The sequence below is a fragment of the Brachyistius frenatus genome, unplaced genomic scaffold (assembly GCF_029030835.1).
Source record: "Brachyistius frenatus isolate BFR_SWC_R1_liver_20210118 unplaced genomic scaffold, ASM2903083v1 Contig_35, whole genome shotgun sequence".
In the NCBI taxonomy this organism is placed as follows: Eukaryota; Metazoa; Chordata; class Actinopteri; family Embiotocidae; genus Brachyistius; species Brachyistius frenatus.
This window is the reverse complement of record NW_027210634.1, coordinates 3,186,849-3,205,255: the sequence shown is the minus strand read 5'-3', so window position 1 is coordinate 3,205,255 and position 18,407 is coordinate 3,186,849. Positions and strand designations below refer to the sequence as shown.

General features: G+C 43.5%; 1 protein-coding gene across 5 annotated transcripts in view; it reads right to left on the bottom strand.

Annotated features, from left to right (window-relative positions):
* Positions 1-18,407, bottom strand: part of npy8ar (neuropeptide Y receptor Y8a) — a 52,905-nt gene that overhangs the window by 6,799 nt on the left and 27,699 nt on the right. For 3 of the 5 annotated variants that reach the window (XM_069701019.1, XM_069701016.1, XM_069701017.1), the window contains exons 2-5: positions 13,417-14,027; positions 10,022-10,263; positions 5,855-6,001; positions 848-5,692 (exon numbers count right to left, since the gene is read on the bottom strand). In XM_069701019.1, coding sequence (XP_069557120.1) covers positions 5,242-5,692; positions 5,855-6,001; positions 10,022-10,263; positions 13,417-13,725 — 1,149 coding nt within the window. In that variant the 5' untranslated portion in view covers positions 13,726-14,027 and the 3' untranslated portion in view covers positions 848-5,241. Of the gene's footprint in view, positions 1-847; positions 5,693-5,854; positions 6,002-10,021; positions 10,264-13,416; positions 14,028-15,975; positions 16,684-18,407 lie in introns of those variants that run through there. The other 2 variants (XM_069701020.1, XR_011311000.1) reach the window with 2 other exon arrangements.

Below are 18,407 nucleotides of genomic sequence, written 5' to 3'. Positions count from 1 at the left end.
TCAAAATTGTGTTTGAAGCCCGTCCTTCCCTGCAGCCTCCAGTTCAAGGGATGACCACCTGGAAGAGGTCTGTAAGAAAGTCCAGGATACAATGACACAGTGACGGCACAACAAGCTGCCCACATCACACGGACACCTTATAAGCTCTTTGTGTCGAACACATTCATTTGACATATGAAACAAAACAGTAAAGTTTTGTGGTACCAAACTAAAATAGCCAGTGACAATCGGACGAGACATTCCATAGCTAATCGCAAGAAGTCTTTAACATTATTTAGTTAAATATATTTTTTCACTGAAATGGCTCATTTATAAATCTCTTACTTCGAAGGAGGCCCTTTCCTCCCCTCATTACCCCGTGCAAGCGCTGTCATATTCAGCCTAATGTCCGGCTTGCCATCCATCTGCTTGCGGTTGCCCTCAGGAGACCTCTGTCATCATCTCACAGCTGGAGGAATAACTTTGCCCATATGTTACTGGCAGGCAGCTTCGCTTCGGAAACCGGAGATCAGAGTCTGTATCTGCCATTGTGTGACCACATGCTGGGAAGCAAATGTAGAGCAGAAGGGCAGGAGTCGTGCTGGCTGATGGGTTGATTTTCCATGTTCGTAAGTGACCTGGTCGACATTCTCCTCCCTTTCCGCTATCTGCGTGGTACCCTTTTCAAACTCGTCTTCGTAACCAGTAATAACCCAAAAAAACTCACAACTTGCCATAAATGGGCTTCCGCAGTTTAAAGTATCTTTAAGTATAAACTCGTATTTTTACCATTTATTTTTCTCAATTTGGAAACTTTTCAGTTTCCAAACTTTGTGCACCACATCACCAGACCGAACCACACTCAAACTATATTTTCCATACTTTATTGACAAGGACACAAAGCACTTGACAGCAAAATCGGTAGTGAAAATGCTCACAACTCATTCATATTTACGTTAGCAGGGCTGGATACCAACATTTTATGACACGGACTGAAATTGCTTCGAGACCTTATGGTATCCAAAATTGCCTTAAGTCAAATTTGTGTCATTCGCTACAAAGGCTATACTATCCCAACACGTTTCCATCGTCTTTCCCCACAAAGATAATATCATTTGGTTTTTTTTGGTAAATCTGACAATGCAACGCTGTACTTCCCTCTTTTAAACCAACCTTGGGTCACATATCAGTTCCTCTTACGATCGCAATAACGAACGCAAATTCTCGAAATTTCCGCAATATTTGCGAGAGCTTGCAATTTTGCAAATTTCCCGGCACTTTTCTGTAAACACTATCGTCAACAGAAGCTCTGCTGAAAATATTGCGGTATAAGGAAGACTTTCCGAAAAAAAAAACCTCACTTAATTCACAAAAATAACTACATGTACAATCAGCGAGTCTCTGCCCCCTGTCCTCTCACCATCAAAACAAACTGCCGCTAGCTAACCAGAGCAACAGGAAGTGACGGGGTTTGTGGGAAATGTGGTCATATTGTGGGAATGAAGAATATGTTAAATTCATTTTCTGCATACATCCAATTATATGTTTTTGTGCATACAGTCTGTGTTGACTTCCTTGAGTTGCAAGTGTTGCTAATTCCTGCAGGTTTACCATAAAAAACCCGCAAAATCAAAATCAAACATTTTTGACAGCAACAATCACAATAAAACACTCAGTTGTGCTGCAGAAACTGGAAGCTTCTCTTTGCCGAATTGGCTGGCTAGCATTGACCGATGTCATTTGAGGCGTTAAGGGATCATCTACTGATGATCTCTTATGGTAGGTAGGTAGGTATTTACTTTATTAATCCCCGAGGGGAAATTTTTTAAATTTAAATTTAAATTTATATCTGCAGAAAACAACTTGGCTTACACTCCTCCCCTCTAAACTGAATGAAAACTAAAGCTTTGTACCGTAACTTTTACTGCTTTGTTTTATTTTTTTTTTGTTGCAATGGATTTTATAAAATTGGTATTGAAAAGGGAATGTTCAAGAACCGGTATCGAAGTCAAGGTATCGGTACCGGCATCAAAAATACGCAGCCCTATACATTAGTCAGTGAAATACTCCCTGATTGTGCCCGTTTCTCTCCTTAGGGAGCTTTTCGGAGGATATAAGAAAAAAACAACAACAAGGAAACTGAAAATAAATATAGGATGAAACCTGAAATGGAATATGAAAAAGATCAAATAGAAATGTGCAAATCGAAGCCGAAATCAAACAGAAAACGTAAAAAATTGCAACGATAAAGTGAACTTGGAACTAGAACAACAACAAAAAAAGAACAGAAAAAAGGGACATTATACTGTACGTTGAAAATAACTTGTGACTAACTAATACTAACTTTAATTAATAGCCCGGTGATGGGTCTGACAACTGCTACAAACTGCGCTGGATCCTCGGTATTTGAAACATTCCTACAAATCTCATTCAGTACAACGTAAGGCTGAATGGCGTCATGAACATTAAAACTCAACCACTGAAAACTGGAGGAAAATCCGTTCCAAGTATCTAAATGCTCCCAACAGCATGTACATCACTCCTTCAGTAGATTAATGAAAATGTCGCGAGTCGTAAAACACATTGAGGTAAAGCAGCCTCATTTTCTTTCGTTGTATTTGAGCCAAGCAACGACAACGTCCGACACACTTTTAAGATGCTCACTAACACATGCTTATCGACAGAGCTCACTATCAAAATGAAATCATTTACGCTTTGAAAGTTATTTATAAAACACATGTATGTCAGCAAGCTGTCTCCACGTCACAGTTTTAAACATTCTCGCAAACATACTTTGACTTTTCTTCTCCATCTTTATCCAACTCGTCGCGTTTCCATTTTCCATATTTTCTTGTCGGCATCTAAAGCTCCCTCGGCTGATATTTCTCAATTTAGGCAACCTGGCTCGGCTGTACTGTAAGAGCCGCTCTGTCGGGGAAGAGTTTGGGTCATATTTTTTTTTTTTCCCATTACCTTTCCCAAAAACCAAAACAGACATCACCAAAAATGCATCCTAATTAAACTGCGCAGCCTACTTATCTGCTTTTAATGTAAGTCCCAAACGTGAGCACGTCTGGCTAACCTTAGCTTCGGAAACCGTAATTATGTAGCAAAACCTCCGAGGTAAAGAGTTAAACCCATCATCAGCCGACCACATTATATACTATACAAAATTTCCCTTTTGAGGGATTAATAAAGTATCTATCTATTATAATTGCTGCTTTCAAATGAAAGTCGTGAGCATGGGAAGTCGTGAGCACGGCAGGGGTTCAGGCGGTTAAGTCTTTAGAACAACCGCAACATGTTTCGCATCAAGAAGCCAAAGAGGCTGACGGTTTAGCAAACTGGATGGCGAGTACGTCAAAACTTTGGAACTCGCACCTTAGAAAAGCCCGTGGTTGTGAACGCCACAGGAGGGAGGCGTTTATGGACTCTTCTCCTGAACGCGGTAAACACGACCCCATTTGAAGGCAGCAAGTGTTACAAACATTCACAGTCCAGAATCTCTTGTACCAGAGTTTAAGCTCACGTCAGCGGTCGTGTCTGGTCACTCATTGGTTTGAGCCGTATAAAAGCAAAATATACTGTTTGAAAATATAAACAACAGAGCATAAAGCTATCCTCTGTGTAAGTATGTTTTTCTTGAATAAGTATCAAAATATTTGTCCTTGTTTCATCGCACTGTTCTACGCGCTAACTTGTTCTGCTTGTTTTTTTTAAATTTGAACTTTTGCAAAAAAAACGTAAGAAAAAAAATGTAATATTCAAATTGTAATTGCATTTTCAAGTTCGAAGATACACCGTTTAAGAGGCCCTCTTAAAATTCTGTATTAGTTCCGCTCGCTGCAAGTCCTCTTGATTTATCAGTAAACTAAGATAATAAATAAAAGAAAGGAGGTTTGAACAAAAAAGATTAGTTCGGGTTTGAGTTTTGGAAGAAGTGACTACCCTGTTTCTTTATCTCCATGTCTTCTGGATGGATCATCAGCTCAGGACGATCGCTGACCCTTTCTTTGGGACCCATTTGCTTTAGCCTCAGTCTTTTTGCACGATATAAGTAGCCTATTGGTGCGTCTTCCCTGTTACAAACGAGTCAATGAGAGACTAAACACTTTTCAACCAACCAACAAAAGGCGAATGTTCATAAGCTAGCTACATCATATAAACTGCCAGTGACAGTTTGGATTTCAGTTGGCAAAATTGACGATCGACAGCTAAAGATGATGAGGCTACTTTTATCGACGATATTATCATATATTATAATGAAATTTGATGATAAATTTTGGCACCTGCCATTTGACAGTAACACAATGCGGTTTATTTTTGTAATTTAAAAGTTGTGAAGAGCATGAATATTGATTATTAAACAACATTAAACAATGATTTTTAGATTTTTTTTTTTTTTTTTTTTATCTAGACTTGAAGCAAGCCACAAGCGAGAAAGGCTCTGTTCCCAGGCTGTATGTTTAGTCCTAACTTTCGTTGGGACTTTAAAAGAAGCGTTCTTACATCCATATTCAGAAATGAGCATTTCTGGTCTCGCTTCTGCTTTACTTTTTTTTTTAATAAAGTTGTGAAGTTGCTGACACAGATTTAAGCTGCAGGTTGTGTTTTCAGTTTTTTCTCTAGCTCTTGCCTACTGCTAGCGGCTCAAAGGAATTTTGAGTGAAGTGATCAGCTGTTTCTTACCGAAATATACCTCGTAAAGTCGCAGTCGGCTTCTCCCCTAAAACTTTCATGTGCAAAAGCTGCGACTTTTTTGTCTAAGCGACACATATTTTGGAAGGCAGTTGTCGGTCAGTTGGACTAATCATTGATCGTCCAAGCCGTAGAAATGCTACACCTGTGTCGGAAAAACTCATGGGGAGTTTTACTTCCTGAACCAGGAGCATCTGGAAATGCTCCTCCTACTTCACAACTCTGTCACATTCTAGCAACAGGGCTGGGAGGTGGGCGGGGCTTAGTGAAAGGTCAATTCTCCCAGCTCCTCTTCTTCCTCTCTCTTCTGTCCATTTCCAAGGTTTTGCTTCTCATGTTCTAGAACTCGAAGTTATGTCAGTCAAACGTCTTCATCGTTTCCTGTCCCTGAAAAGCCAGCTCGGCTGAAATAAGCCGTTTCACTCGGGCAGGAAGAGTTACAGAGATGAAGTTGATTTGAAGCAGTATTTGACTTGCTGAGAGTTTGCGGACTGGGATGTATCCGTTACACACCGTTTCCAGCTGTCAGCCTCTCATCAGAAGAGAGTTTGCTGGGACTCATCATTAGGTGTTAGTCGGTAACGTTTTGCCCCGTATCGCTGAGCTGATCTCGGGTCTGGGCGAGGAACCGCACACCGACCCCATCCTGTTGAAGGACGTGGCTTTGGTCATGCCCTCGCTGCCCACGGTGGACAGGGGGAAGCTCTCGTAGCTCTCCGCCGCCCGGTTGCCGCACTGGCACCGCTGCAGCGTCGCCTTCAGCTCCCTCTGAAAGTTGCTGTTGAGGAAGCCGTAGACCACGGGGTTAATGCAGGTGGAGGCCATCGCCGTGAGGTGGCAGGCGGAAAAGACGGTGTCGTGCTGGCAGTCGGGTAGCGCCTGGTGGTGCCAGTCAAACAGAGTGTTAAAGACATTCAGCGGCAGCCAGCACAAGGCAAAGGCGACAACGATGGCGAGCAACATGACGTTAATCCTCTGGGCTCCCCGCGTCCTCCTGCTGCGCTCCAGCATGTCCCTGCACAACACAGCATCACGTCTATTGTCAGACAATGCACTGTGAAATATCACACCAAACCTACAGGCAGAATTACGTAACAATGCAATGTTGACATGATGACACGAACATGCTGTCGCACAATGGATGGGAAATCTCGTGAAGGGAACCGGGCTGAGTGACCTGCGTCGTCTCAGGCGGAGGAAGATCCGGAGGTAGCAGAGGAGCACCAGCATCAGAGGCAGGCAGTACTGGAAGATCAGCAGCGAAGTCGTGTAGGCGAGCCGATGCTTGTCCGACGGCCACAGCTCCATACAGATCAAATGGTCCCTGAGAGAAGGCAGAGACATACAGTTGGTAACGTACGGGGACAAAACACTGAGCAGAACGTACGGCGTTTATTCTGGACATCTCTGCTTCGGGGAGCTAAAGGAGTCACGTTCACTTTTAAGTGCTTTTAAGTACACAGTAAATTAATATCTAGTAAAATACTAAATGCAGATGTTTTGCAGACTTTTCAAATGAGGTAGCAGGTGAGGTTTATTTCTAATGACTCTTGGATGCAAACACCGTTTGTGCATCATCTCTGCACAGTGGAACGATTCCCCCGCCACTCCCGTGTCAGCTGAACCTTTCATTTCATTTCAGAGGACCCAAAGGCACAACACACAAAAAAAACAGGTTGTAAAAGTTTTACTTTCAGAGAAGATGGTATCAAGGTTATAAAACCCAGCAGGCAAATAAAATATGAGCGATCAGGCAGAATCAAGATTACAGGCGAAGGTAAAAAAAAAAAAAAACAATCAGAGAACCAACACAGGAACAGAATACTGGAAATGCAATACGGCACAAGCTCGAAGGCAATCTATCCGATCAGAGAGGGCGAGCTCAGGGTGGTCGAGGGGTAATCAGAAACTTCAGAGAGTGTTCCTGTTGTGCATGAATTGAGTGGAGCTCAGTGATGCACGTGCAGCAGGAGGAAGCAACAGCCTTCATGAGGATGTATTCCAAGTGTCGTCTCTCGATCAATATTGTTGTGACCACCGGTACGACAACATTTGTGATTTCAGTATGGACCTGAAACCGGAGCGAAGAAACATCCGAGTTTGGGTCAAAACTCTGGAAATGGTCAACGGAGACCCTCGAAATGCTTCAGAAAGTCTACGGCGATGAAGCGACGAGCCGGGCGAGGTGTTCTGAAAGATATTCACGTTTCGTCACCGTCCAAGACCAAAGAAGGCAGGTCAGGAGACACTACGTCGGTTTTCTTTGATGTTGGCGGCATTGTGTCACCGTGAATTCGTCCCCCAGGGTCAGACTGTTAACACTGAGTTCCACTGGGACCTTCTGAAGTTCTGTTCTGGTTTGGATTTATTTTCTGCTTCGTAGTCTTCAGGTCAGTCTGGGTTCGTGCTTCTTGTTTGATTTTGAAATGACTCACCTCGTGTGTCTCGTCTTGTTTCACTTCCTGTCCTTTGTGTGATTGTTGGCCCCGCCCCCTGATTAGTTTCACCTGTCCCTCGTTGTCTTTCCCACCCTGCTGTATTTAGTCTGTGCGCTCTTCTTCTCTCTTTGCCAGTTTGTTTCAGTTTCCTGTCTGTTACTGTGTCTTTTTAAAACCCAAGAGAACCCAAACCACCTGAACTGTGGTCGCCATGGCAACAGGGTTCCTCCAACAGGGTGAGTCTCCCCCTCAACAACATAATTGTCCCTCATTGTCTGGTGGATGAACTTGCATTATCTAGAATATCCGGTGACCATGTCGGAGCCCGAATGCCACTCTGCCAGTTCCAGTGGAAAATCACAGAGGTGTTGCTTTACCTTCCTTCGGCCCAGATGTTCAGTTTTATCTCAAAGTTTTCTTTGTCTTGCAGATCTCGTCTTGACTTTCCCTCAGCTGCCATTTCTTAATGACATTTCCACTTGAAGAGTTTTCTCCTGCTTTATAGGCATCCGTTTGCCTAACTATTCGATCGTCAATCTGCTGCTTCGAACAGCAGATGGTTACTGAGTATTACCAAAATGAGAAAAATAATTAATCGGATTTAGATGAGATACCTGATGACAGTTCTTGATTCCACCATCACTACTCGATCAAGTCGATCAAGGCCAAAACTTTTGCCTACAACTGTAGGTGTCCTTAATGTCATTCCACGTGTGTGTTAAGTCAGACATATTAAAACCTGCTGCAGAATTCTCTGATAAATGATGATATTGATCGATGAAAAGTTATTAGTGGACTAATTTTGCTCAGTTGGAGACATTAATTAATGCTTCAAAATTACAATTAAAATCCATTAGTGATGCTGCCTGTGAGGGATATCTTCTTTATTAAGATCATTCATTACCTTTAAAGTGAATCTTCTCTCACAGCACAACATGACCAATACCGGCGACGGAAAACGCCTCAAATCAGGTGCAGCGGCGTGTAAAAACACAGGTTTTACGCTTGATGGTGACGAAGAGGAGGGAGTGATTTTATTGTTCTTTAGTAGAGTTTTTAGAAGCTCCAGAGGGATCAAGTTTCAAAGCAGGCAAACAAAACCCTGAACTGCACAACATCAAGCACAAATACGTTTCGTGTTTTGTTTTTTTATGATAGAAAAGAACAAAATTTTCATGCCTGGTAAACACACATTTAAATTACTTTGCTCACTCATTCTACTTGTTGTTGTGTTGCACTGTTCTGCATATAAGAGGGGTGATTTTCTTTTACTTTCTCCTCATTAAAGTTGTTGCATTTACTTTTATCCTTAATTGTAATCTCGCTGCCAGGTTCTTGAATATTTCTATGGCTAAACACCGGTGATAGTTAAAGGCTTTCAGGTTGTCCATCTGTCTATCTGTGCCATTCTCGTGAACTCAATATCTCTTCAAACTTGGCTCAAACATTCACTTGGACTCGAGGCTCAAGTGATACGATTTTGTGAATCATACGGTCAAAGGATACTAATCTCAATTAAGTTTCTTCAAAGGTCACTGACCTTACGTCCGTCCCATTCTTGAGAACACGATGCCATAACTGAGAAACAGAAGGGGGGACTGCGAGCATATTTCACATTTGGTGAATTTTACTGAATTGCTGAAACTAAAGTTGATGGAATTTCTTCAAATTTGGCACAAACGTTGATTTGGTCCCAAAGACAAACTGATTTGATTTTGGAGGTAAAAGGTTACAGTTACCTCAAGTCCTCACATTGTCCTGAATGTGATATTTCAAGAAAGGCTTGAGGCATTTTACTCAAATTTGGTGCAAATGTTCACTTAGACTCAAGGATGAACCGATTAAATTTTGGTGTTTAAAGGTTCTTAAGAAAATGATGCCGCAACTGAGAAACTCTCACTTTGCGTCTCAGAGAATCTTAGTATCCAAAGGTTAAAAATGTAAATTGTTATTAAGCTGCACTGCTACTTTTCCCAAACTTTACCCTCTGCCAGGTTAGAAAATGAGAACAGAAAGAGTTTCTATTTTACAAAAAACCAAAACTTTATAACATGCAGTCTCTAAAACTTCCTATCTTCAGCCTTACCTTTCCTGGAACTGTAATCAAAAGCAGTGAAAAACTCCTGCTGCTCTGGCATGATCTCAAATCAGTTGAAATGCCACAGTGGTCAGTTGATTACCTATTTATTTCAGGTCCAACTGTGCCCTTCAGTCTGAGTCCCTTATTCTTGAAAAATGTATTTATTCACCTCAAGTTGGTTGCCACTGTTGTTTCACACTTAATCCAACATTATGGACCCTGGTGCCCTCTGTTACTGAATGCATCTCTGCTCAAACTAAAGTGGTCAAACTTGTGCCGTGTTTGTAATAAGAGCAGCAGGAAACGCAATTTCATGCCAAAATGAGCACCAACATTACACTGTGGAGTCTAAGCAGCATAAATTAGGCTCAGCTGGACCTTTTCCTCCTACCGTGGTGCAAACACGTTTGTTTGAAAAATAGACAAAGACTGCGCTTTTCTGCAATTAGCATCACGCCAGCAAGTAAAGAGGGCCCTGTGTTTACCCTGATGCCTCAGGGCAATTAGAATTTACTCCAAACAGCAAATACCACAGCTTGGGGCTGAAGCCAATGCTGTAGAATTCTGTCTGTTTGATTAGGTTACGGCTAACGGTGGGCGGGACATCGTATTGTTGGGTTTCCAGTCAGATCGCCCGGTAGCTCCTCCCCATGTGGTCACTTCTGGCTCCAAACCACATCGAAGCAAAGCAAATTTGCAGGTCAAATTTCACCAACAACTCTGGCTCCTCTTGGCTCTCTGAGAGTTGATTTAGCCGTTTTCAAATCTGTCGTGACCTGACCTTTATGACCGTACAAACACGCACCTGCGATCCAAAAATTCTTACCTAAAGGGGTTGGCGGGCAGGCTGATGTTCTGGAAGGGGTCGTCGGTGAGGATGTTGAAGGAGAGGAAGGGCAGGGAGATGAAGCAGGCGACCAGCCACGTCAGCCCCACGGCCAGGTAGGAGTGTCCGGCGGCGGGGGACCAGCCAGTGGGATGGAGGATCAGCTGGTGACGCTCCAGAGCGATCAGCACCAGGGAGAAGATGGAGACGGTCACGGACATGCACTGAACGAAGGGAGTCACCTGGACAGGTACAAAACAAACAAACAGAAACTCGACTGTTTGGTAAAACCGCGGCTGTTTAAAAATACATTCTTGAAAGTTCAACTGAAATTTAAGTTCATTTTTGCTAATAATTTCTTGAGTAGAGCTTTGAGTTGGAAGAAGACATTTAATGTAATTCTGTATTGCTCAACTTGCAGCCTGACAGTGTTATTGTATTCAGTCCCACATTTGCAGAGTATCATCTGGAAATTCATTTAATTGGAAACTAGTTTGAATATTTTTGGGAACATTGACAATATCGGCTGGAAATGCTGTCAAGTCCTGCATCATTACCCGAGCCTCCGTCTCGTGGACATGCCCTGAGTGTAAATCTAGATTTGAGTACTTGGATGATTATTTCGTGGCATTTATGACGTGTGCAAAGTGACGAGGTGGGTCGAAAAAGGTAACGTGACGAAGGACAAAGTTGGTTAAGATTGCGTAGAGAAGAAGTCGGAGGCGGATCGATGGAACAAACTCAGGACTTTCGCTTGTTGGAGTTCACGATAAAGCAAAAGTCAACGTGGAATTTCTCAACCGTAACCAACCATTTTGTAGCCTAAACACAAGGTTTACCAATGAGAATCGAACAGCTTCAATAAAACATAATTATTTGAAGCCCTGGGATTGACAATGTGTTGGGTTTACTGGTGAAAGCATGTTTCAGAGACATAAAGGCCTGGATGACCGGAAATTATTCGAGCAGTTTTTAAGTTCATGATAAAGCAAAAGCCAACATGGATTTCTTTTAAGTAACCCAAGCCATAATCTTTAATGAACCATAACCAAGTCGTTTTTGTGCCTTACCCTAACAAAATGGCAAATATCTCACATTTAAGCCAAACCAGGATCTTTTCTGAACCGTAACCACATTGTTTTTGGAGCCTACTCGTAAGGTGTCCATATGAGACGCCAACGGCTTTGATAAAACATCCCTATTTGACGTACTGGTGAAAGGATGTCTAAAAGACATAAAGGCCTGGATGACCGGAAATTATTTACTCTTTAATTCTTTCACCTGGACTTTCACACAAGTCAACGCAGAGTTCTTTTAAGAAACCCAAACCATCATCTTTTCTGAATCACAACCACATCGTTTTTGGTGCCGAAACATAAAGCATCTTGGGTGTCCACATAAGACGTGAATGGCTTTGGGAAAACGTCCTTATTTGCCGTCCTAGGAACGAGAACTTGGTGGGTTAACTGGTGAAAACTTAGCTTCCCTTTACTGGCTGCCTATAAAACTGAGGCTAGAGTTTAAGGTTCTGCTCCTGACTTACAAGGATCCCTACCAACCAAACAGAACTCTGCACTCTCACACTGCAGGCCTACTTGTGGTTCCGAAACTTTCCAGGACGAGAACCCGAGGCCGAGCCTTCAGTTTTCAGACTCCTCTCCTCGAGAACCAGCTCCCAGTCTGCAGGGTTTGGGAGGCAGACACCGTCTCCATCTTCAAGTCTGAACTTAACACACATCTGTTTGACAAAGTTTACACTCAGACGAAGGCTGAACGAACTTTAGACTTCTCTTTTTTCATGTTTGTTTGCAATTTTCTGTGCAAATCTTTCTTGACGTTGATAGTTTAATGTGGTTCTTTTTTTTCCCTTTTTGTGCTTGTAAAGTGCATTGGGAACATGCTCCATGGTGATTTTGCACTCAAAAATAAAACTAAATTGAATTGAAACATGATTGTGTAATGTTGTTAAGTGCAGCCTGCGGTGCAAACTTTATCCTCTCCGCCAGGACCGTATCTGAGCCGCCACCACCGCCCACACTCAGCTCTCCACACAGTTTACTGAAGAGGCCGCCGGCGACCGAAACTAATGCAGCTTCAATTCTGTTGTATCAGATTCGATCGAGTTGCAGTTCAGAGCTTTTTAGAGTTGGTTCAATAACCTCAGTGTCACTGGCTCGTTGTTATAAGACTGTTATTTACTCTCCAATTTATGATTTTCACTAACTGGAATTAAAAGCTTTCAGCGCTCACTCTGGATCTGCTGATGGAGACACACAGACTTTATTGTATTTCTAAATTCTCCGGAGAGTCTTTGATCCGTCGAGCTCATCGTTGTTCTTTCTTGAGCCTCACAGCTGTGGAAATGTAACAGACAGAAGTTAAGGAAGATATACAATGAAAATCAGGGATTAATTGGTACTTGGAGGTGATGACATTTTATATTTTTAAAAGTGAGTTCCAGTGATGGATGGGGTGTATGAGAGTTTGTCCAGAACAGTTTGGTACTTTTTGGCTCCCCAGTTTCCTTTTCTTGACACGAGTCCAAAACAGTGTATATTTATTTGCTCCAGCAGCAGCCGTCTCTAGAGACGAATACTGGTGCAGGTCGGACTAAACCATGTTGAGACTTCTGTAAGGGGTTAGAGGAGCCTCAGAGAGACTCAAGTATTGTTTTCTTTTATCTGCATCTTTACTGATTTATTCAGCCAGTTTTATTTCAGTTATTACACTAAATCCTCAGAAATCAAAACCTGCAAACAAAACAAAACTTTTCACGATGTGGTCAGTCACATTTTTCCCCTTTCTGGGACCTGCCTATAACAGGTCAGAGGTCATCACTGACATTTGTGTAATTGATTCATAATTGTAGCCAATCAGACGCTATTGGATGTTTGAACTCACTGTACTGAAAAAGTCTTTCAACTTTTCTTTTCTTACACGGTGACCGAGGAGAGTTCAAGTTTTAAGCTTTTAAACGCCATATTTCCCGTGAGTGCTGCTGCATTCAAATGAGGTCGTATTTATCTGTAACACGAGAAGAGTCTGTATGAATGGCGCCCTCTTGTGGTATTCATGACGTTGGAACTCAAAACGTTGTATAAGCCTCGCGTTTGCGAGTTGTGACGTGTTTGCTGAAATGTCAGAAGCCATGGAAGTTAATTTTTTGTTGGGTGTTAAGCTAATATGTAATTTTAGTCATGTAGAGTTTGTCTTCATAACTTGGATAATAGCCTACAAATTGTTAGCGTCTGTGGCTTCTAGATGCCCTCCACGTTGCCATTGTCTGGCAACGGGGTTTTTATGACTGTACCTTTTAAACGCCAAGCATATGCTGCACACGACTTCCCACGTTGTAACCACGAACTCCATTTCAACGCAGCACGTTTTGCACTGACCTTGCAGAGGGCCTCTCCCAGCACCCAGCGGTCCATCAGCGTGTAGATGACGGTCACGGGCAGACACACAACGCACATCAGGATGTCAGAGCACGACAGGTTGGCGATCAGGATGTTGGTGACATTGCGCAACTCCTGCTGCCGGGCGATGATGAACACCAGGCCCGCGTTGCCCAGCAACCCGATGGCTATGACGGCGCTGTACGCCACAATCAGGAAAGTGGCCCCACCCACCGAGGGCGGGCACTGAGGCGTCTCCACCCAGTCGGAGGCCTCCCAGGCAGCGGGGAGGTGGCTGTCGTTGGACATGACGGGGGGCGGGGGGTGAGGGAGGGACAGAAGCGATGGTAGGAGGTAGGAGGGAGGGGTGATGCGCGTGAGGGGTTCAACCGGACCAGAACCTCCGGGCGGCGACCGACCTTTCTTTCCCGAAAACTGAGAGTGAACAGGTGAGCAGAGCGGAGAAGACTGAGGGTGGAAGAGGAGTGCAGGTGATTCAACGAGGTGTTGTTTTTTTTTGAGGCGATGAAGAGAGGGGCTTGCGTGTCAAATATAGATGTCGTCCTCTTTTTCCTTCACCGTCGGCATCTCGGCGGTTCGGCAGCGATTTCCTGCGAAGGACAGAAAAGCACAACGACGCCGAGGATAATGAGAGAGGTGGAGAGCTCTCAGCAGACGGCGGAGGTGAACACAGGTGAAGTGGAGGCTGTGGAGAGGAAATGGCTGAATATATCACAACACGGCGCTCTTCCTCTCATGTTCCGCCTCCTCTTCCTCTGCAGAGCCGCATCCCCTCTGTGCACAAACACTCATTAACATAGAGTATTGTCGGTTTGATGGCACATTATGCAGCTCGGTTCAGCGGGGACTGAAACATCACGAGGCTGCAGAGCTGCACTTTCAACAGAAAATCAAAAATCCGTCGTCAGACACCGCATATACTTCAAAGCCTCTGAACCTTCACGTTGACTGGTGGAAGGACGGCAACAAAAACAGAACCACCTCCTTGAGACAAACACCTCATTCAGAGCCCTGTGTAGGTTTGAAATAATGAAAATTATGACAGTTCCAGCTGTGGTGTGAAACCTTACTCAGCAGCATGTTGTTTATTCAATGGTCTTGTTTTTAGCTGCCTTTAATGAACTCCATTTTACATAATCCTACGGACCATTGTGATTTAAATGTGCAGTATATGATGCATTTTACAATTTGGAATCAAAATATGACAATGCTTTGCTTTATCTTTTAATTCCTACTATTTAAATGCAAACTGCACAAAAATAAAGTTTTACAAACTGTACAAAAAGCTCCAAAACTGTTCCTGTTGAACGCAGCATGGTGATGCATACGGAGCAGGAGGAAGCAATAACCTTCATGAGGAAGTATTCCAAGTGTCGTCTCTTGATCGACATCAGCAGCTGAGTTCCACACGTTTCTGTGACCACTGGTACATGAACATTTGTGATTTCACCACGGACCTGAAACTGGAGCAGAGAAACATCCGATTTTGGGGTGACATTTTTGAGGAACGTTTTCACCGCGCTGTGAGCAGGCTTGTTGTCATGTTGGAGAACCGTGTTGCCACGGCGCCACAATTCAGGTGGTTTGTGTTCTCTGGGTTTCAAAAGACACAGTAATGGACAGGTAACTGAAACGAACTGACAAAGAGGGAAGAAGAGCGCACAGACTAAATACAGCAGGGTGGGAAGAACAACGAGGGACAGGTGAAACTAATCAGGGGGGCGGGGCCAACAATCACACAAAGGACAGGAAGTGAAACAAGACAAGACACACGAGGTGAGTCATTTCAAAATCAAACAAGAAGCACAAACCCAGACTGACCTGAAGACTATGAAGCAGAAAAGAAATCCAAACCAGAACAGAACCTCAGAAGGTCCCAGTAGAACTCGGTGTTGACAGTCTGACCCTGGGGGGACAAATTCACGGTGACACTACACCACCGACATCAAAGAAAACCGATGTAGTTGCTCCTGAGCTGACACGCCTTCTTCGGTCTTGGACGGTGAAGCTCCGCCTCCTCTTGAAACCTGAACGTCTCACAGAACACGTCGCCCGGCTCGTCACTTCATCGCCGCAGACTTTCCGAAGCGTTTCAAGGGTCTCTGTTGACCATTTCCAGAGTTTGATCCCAAAATCTGATGTTTCTCTCTGTTTCAGGTCCACGGTCAAATCACAAATGTTCACGTACCGGCGGTCAAGAAAATATTGTTCAGGAGACGGCACTTGGAATACTTCCTCGTGAAGGTTGTCGCTTCCTGCTGCCGCATGTGCGTCACTTTGCTGCGTTCAACAAGCCCTCGTACGTGAATGTGGCACATACATGAACAAACCACCCACTCTCTCATTCATCCTTCTCTTTTTAACTTTCGTCTCCAACACCGATCTGCTTGGCGACTGCGAGTGAACTCTATAATTAAGATACAGCTTTTTACCAGCCGGCCTCTTTCCCCCTGCATCACTGCATCTTATCACGGTGGCACAATACAGTCGCTGATTACAACTTTCATCAAATCCTCGCTTACATTAGCATATACATACGTGCAGATCGAATCAGCTGACAGCCCGTCTGCGCAGAGCTCCGTCTCTCTCCCCCTCCCTGAATCTCTCCCTCCTCTGACAGGCCTTTAATGGCCCGGAGAGACAGAGCTGCCAAAGAACGAGACACACTCACAGGTGTTATTGCACATCACCCTCATCAAAAAATGAAAAGCTCCATCTATCTGCTGCTCCATCTATTTCCTTTGTTTTTTCTTTTTTAAATATCTGTTTACCTGAACGACCCCAACTCTACAGACTAAAAAGCACTGAAGAAGGACAACAATCTCGCAGGTGGTTTCAAAGAACGCACCCCGAGAACACACCGCTGAATTCGGTAAACGCATTGCGACGACGAGAGTGGAGACATCAGTTATCTAATGCTGAATTACCCAGAGGAGAACGAACTCTGTGCGGTGCGTCTATTGAAAAAGCCGAACGATGTTTTTTTTATAGCCCGAGTGCAATTACCATCCGCCGGCTTTCAAGCTCAATTTATATTCTTGTGAGTGGTCGAAAACCTTTTCCTTTCCTTTCCTTTTTTTTTTTTTTTTTTTTTTGCATCAGCCACAGGTGGAAAAGTTGATATATCAATAAAAACTACATGCAAAAAAAGTGCAACGAAACAGACTTGGTGAAATAATCATGATGCTTTTGAAGTGAACGTCGCTGAAGTTCACGTGAAACAAACTGAAGATGTCACGTTTTCGTCATATTTCCCACATCATCCAAAAACATGCACTTCAGGTCAGGTTACCTGGCGCCGCGGTCGTGGCAGCCTGCTGCAGCATCTCCCCCCTGAGAGCCCCCCTGCTGTAGTGAAGAAATTTCCCCTCGGGGATTAATAAAGTGTATAAAATCTAAAAAAAAAAAAACATTTGTTTCCGGCGTTTGACCTTTTTGTTGTTTTTATGCCTCCGCACCAGTGACAGTCTTCAGGCCGTCCGTCCTGTTCTCGTAAACGCGATATCTCAAGAGCGCTTTGAGGGACATTTTTTTCTTTCAAATTTGGCACAAACATGTATTTGGACTCAAGAATGAAGTGATTCGATTTTGGGGGTCAAAGGTCACTGTGACCGCACGTATGTCCCATTCTTGTGACAACGACGCCGTTTCAATCCGGAGGGACTCGATCGGAGTGAACGAATACAAGATTTCACTGCCAAGAGCAAGAGCAAAGGTAAGAAACGCGAGAGATGTCAGTCTTGACCCCATTGTGATGTCATCATATTGAAAGGGGGGCGAGACATTGTGTAGTAAAAGGAACAACTCTCTTAGCAAGAAGACAAACCCCCAACCGCTGGAAGACAAAAAAAAACCCCTCTCTTTTAACAGGAAGAAAATAATTAATTAATTCACGACAGCGTTCAGGGCTATTCAAACGAATAAAACAGACCTCTTCGCTACATCCTGGCGAATTGATGTGACAGAGTAGACTGACAATAACACAGATGTGCTGCGTGTCGTTCCTTGAAATTCCAGGGTTGAATTTAATCTTGCTTTTAGATCGTGAGATGAATCTGTATGGATGTGGAGGAGGGCGGGGGGGAGGAAGTGGAGGTCGCTCAGGGCTCTGACACTTTGCCCCTGGAAGACAACGGAGCCCCTTTGGTATTTAATTTGATCATTATTTCTGACAACACCACCTTGACTGACCTCACAGAGCTGTGGCCGTGATGCCGCTGAGGTGGTGTGTTTAAAATCATCCTGCTCAGACTCTCATTCAGTACTTGACCGATCTCCTACATACACTTACAGTGCACTTTATGGGATGCTTTACTCTGGAGTTTGCGCAGCGTGCATCCAAAAATGTTCCTGCTTGTCAAGATAAAGCAGTATCTAATCACAACAGCATGTAAATGCAATAAAAATTAATGGATAAGTGATTTTGGTGAATGTAATGGCTCCACGGTATTGTCTCTTTTCATTAAGCTTCTCTTTCAAATGAATCTACAACATTTCGTAATTATTCCCAAACGAGCCGTTCTAAAAAAAAAATACCAGCCAAAAGAACAGAACGCACGGAGTTAGTTATCTCTCAGTTATTAAAAATTCAGAGTTTTCACTGCCTGGAAGTTTAAAATAATCTACTTTTATAAAGCTTCACTCGCGGCTGATGGAGCCGATTAGTGCCTCAAGCGCCGGTCCAACGGCGGTCGAGTCTTTTCTCGCCTGATTCTGCAGTTCAATTCCCGTTTAATTATATTTTCTGATGAGAAATCACGCTTTAGATTTTCTCTGAGGGTCCCCGTCATGAAGTTCAAAGGAGACAAACTGTGAATCAGACCTGACTTGCCTGGTTCATTAAGGTGATGAAACAGGAAGACGTTTGGAATACATTTTCAAACCACATGAATGACTTCTGTTGTTCCATCTGTCCAGCTTTCTGTTCTCATTAAAGCACTCGCTGTGGAAATACAAATGATGGAGGATTT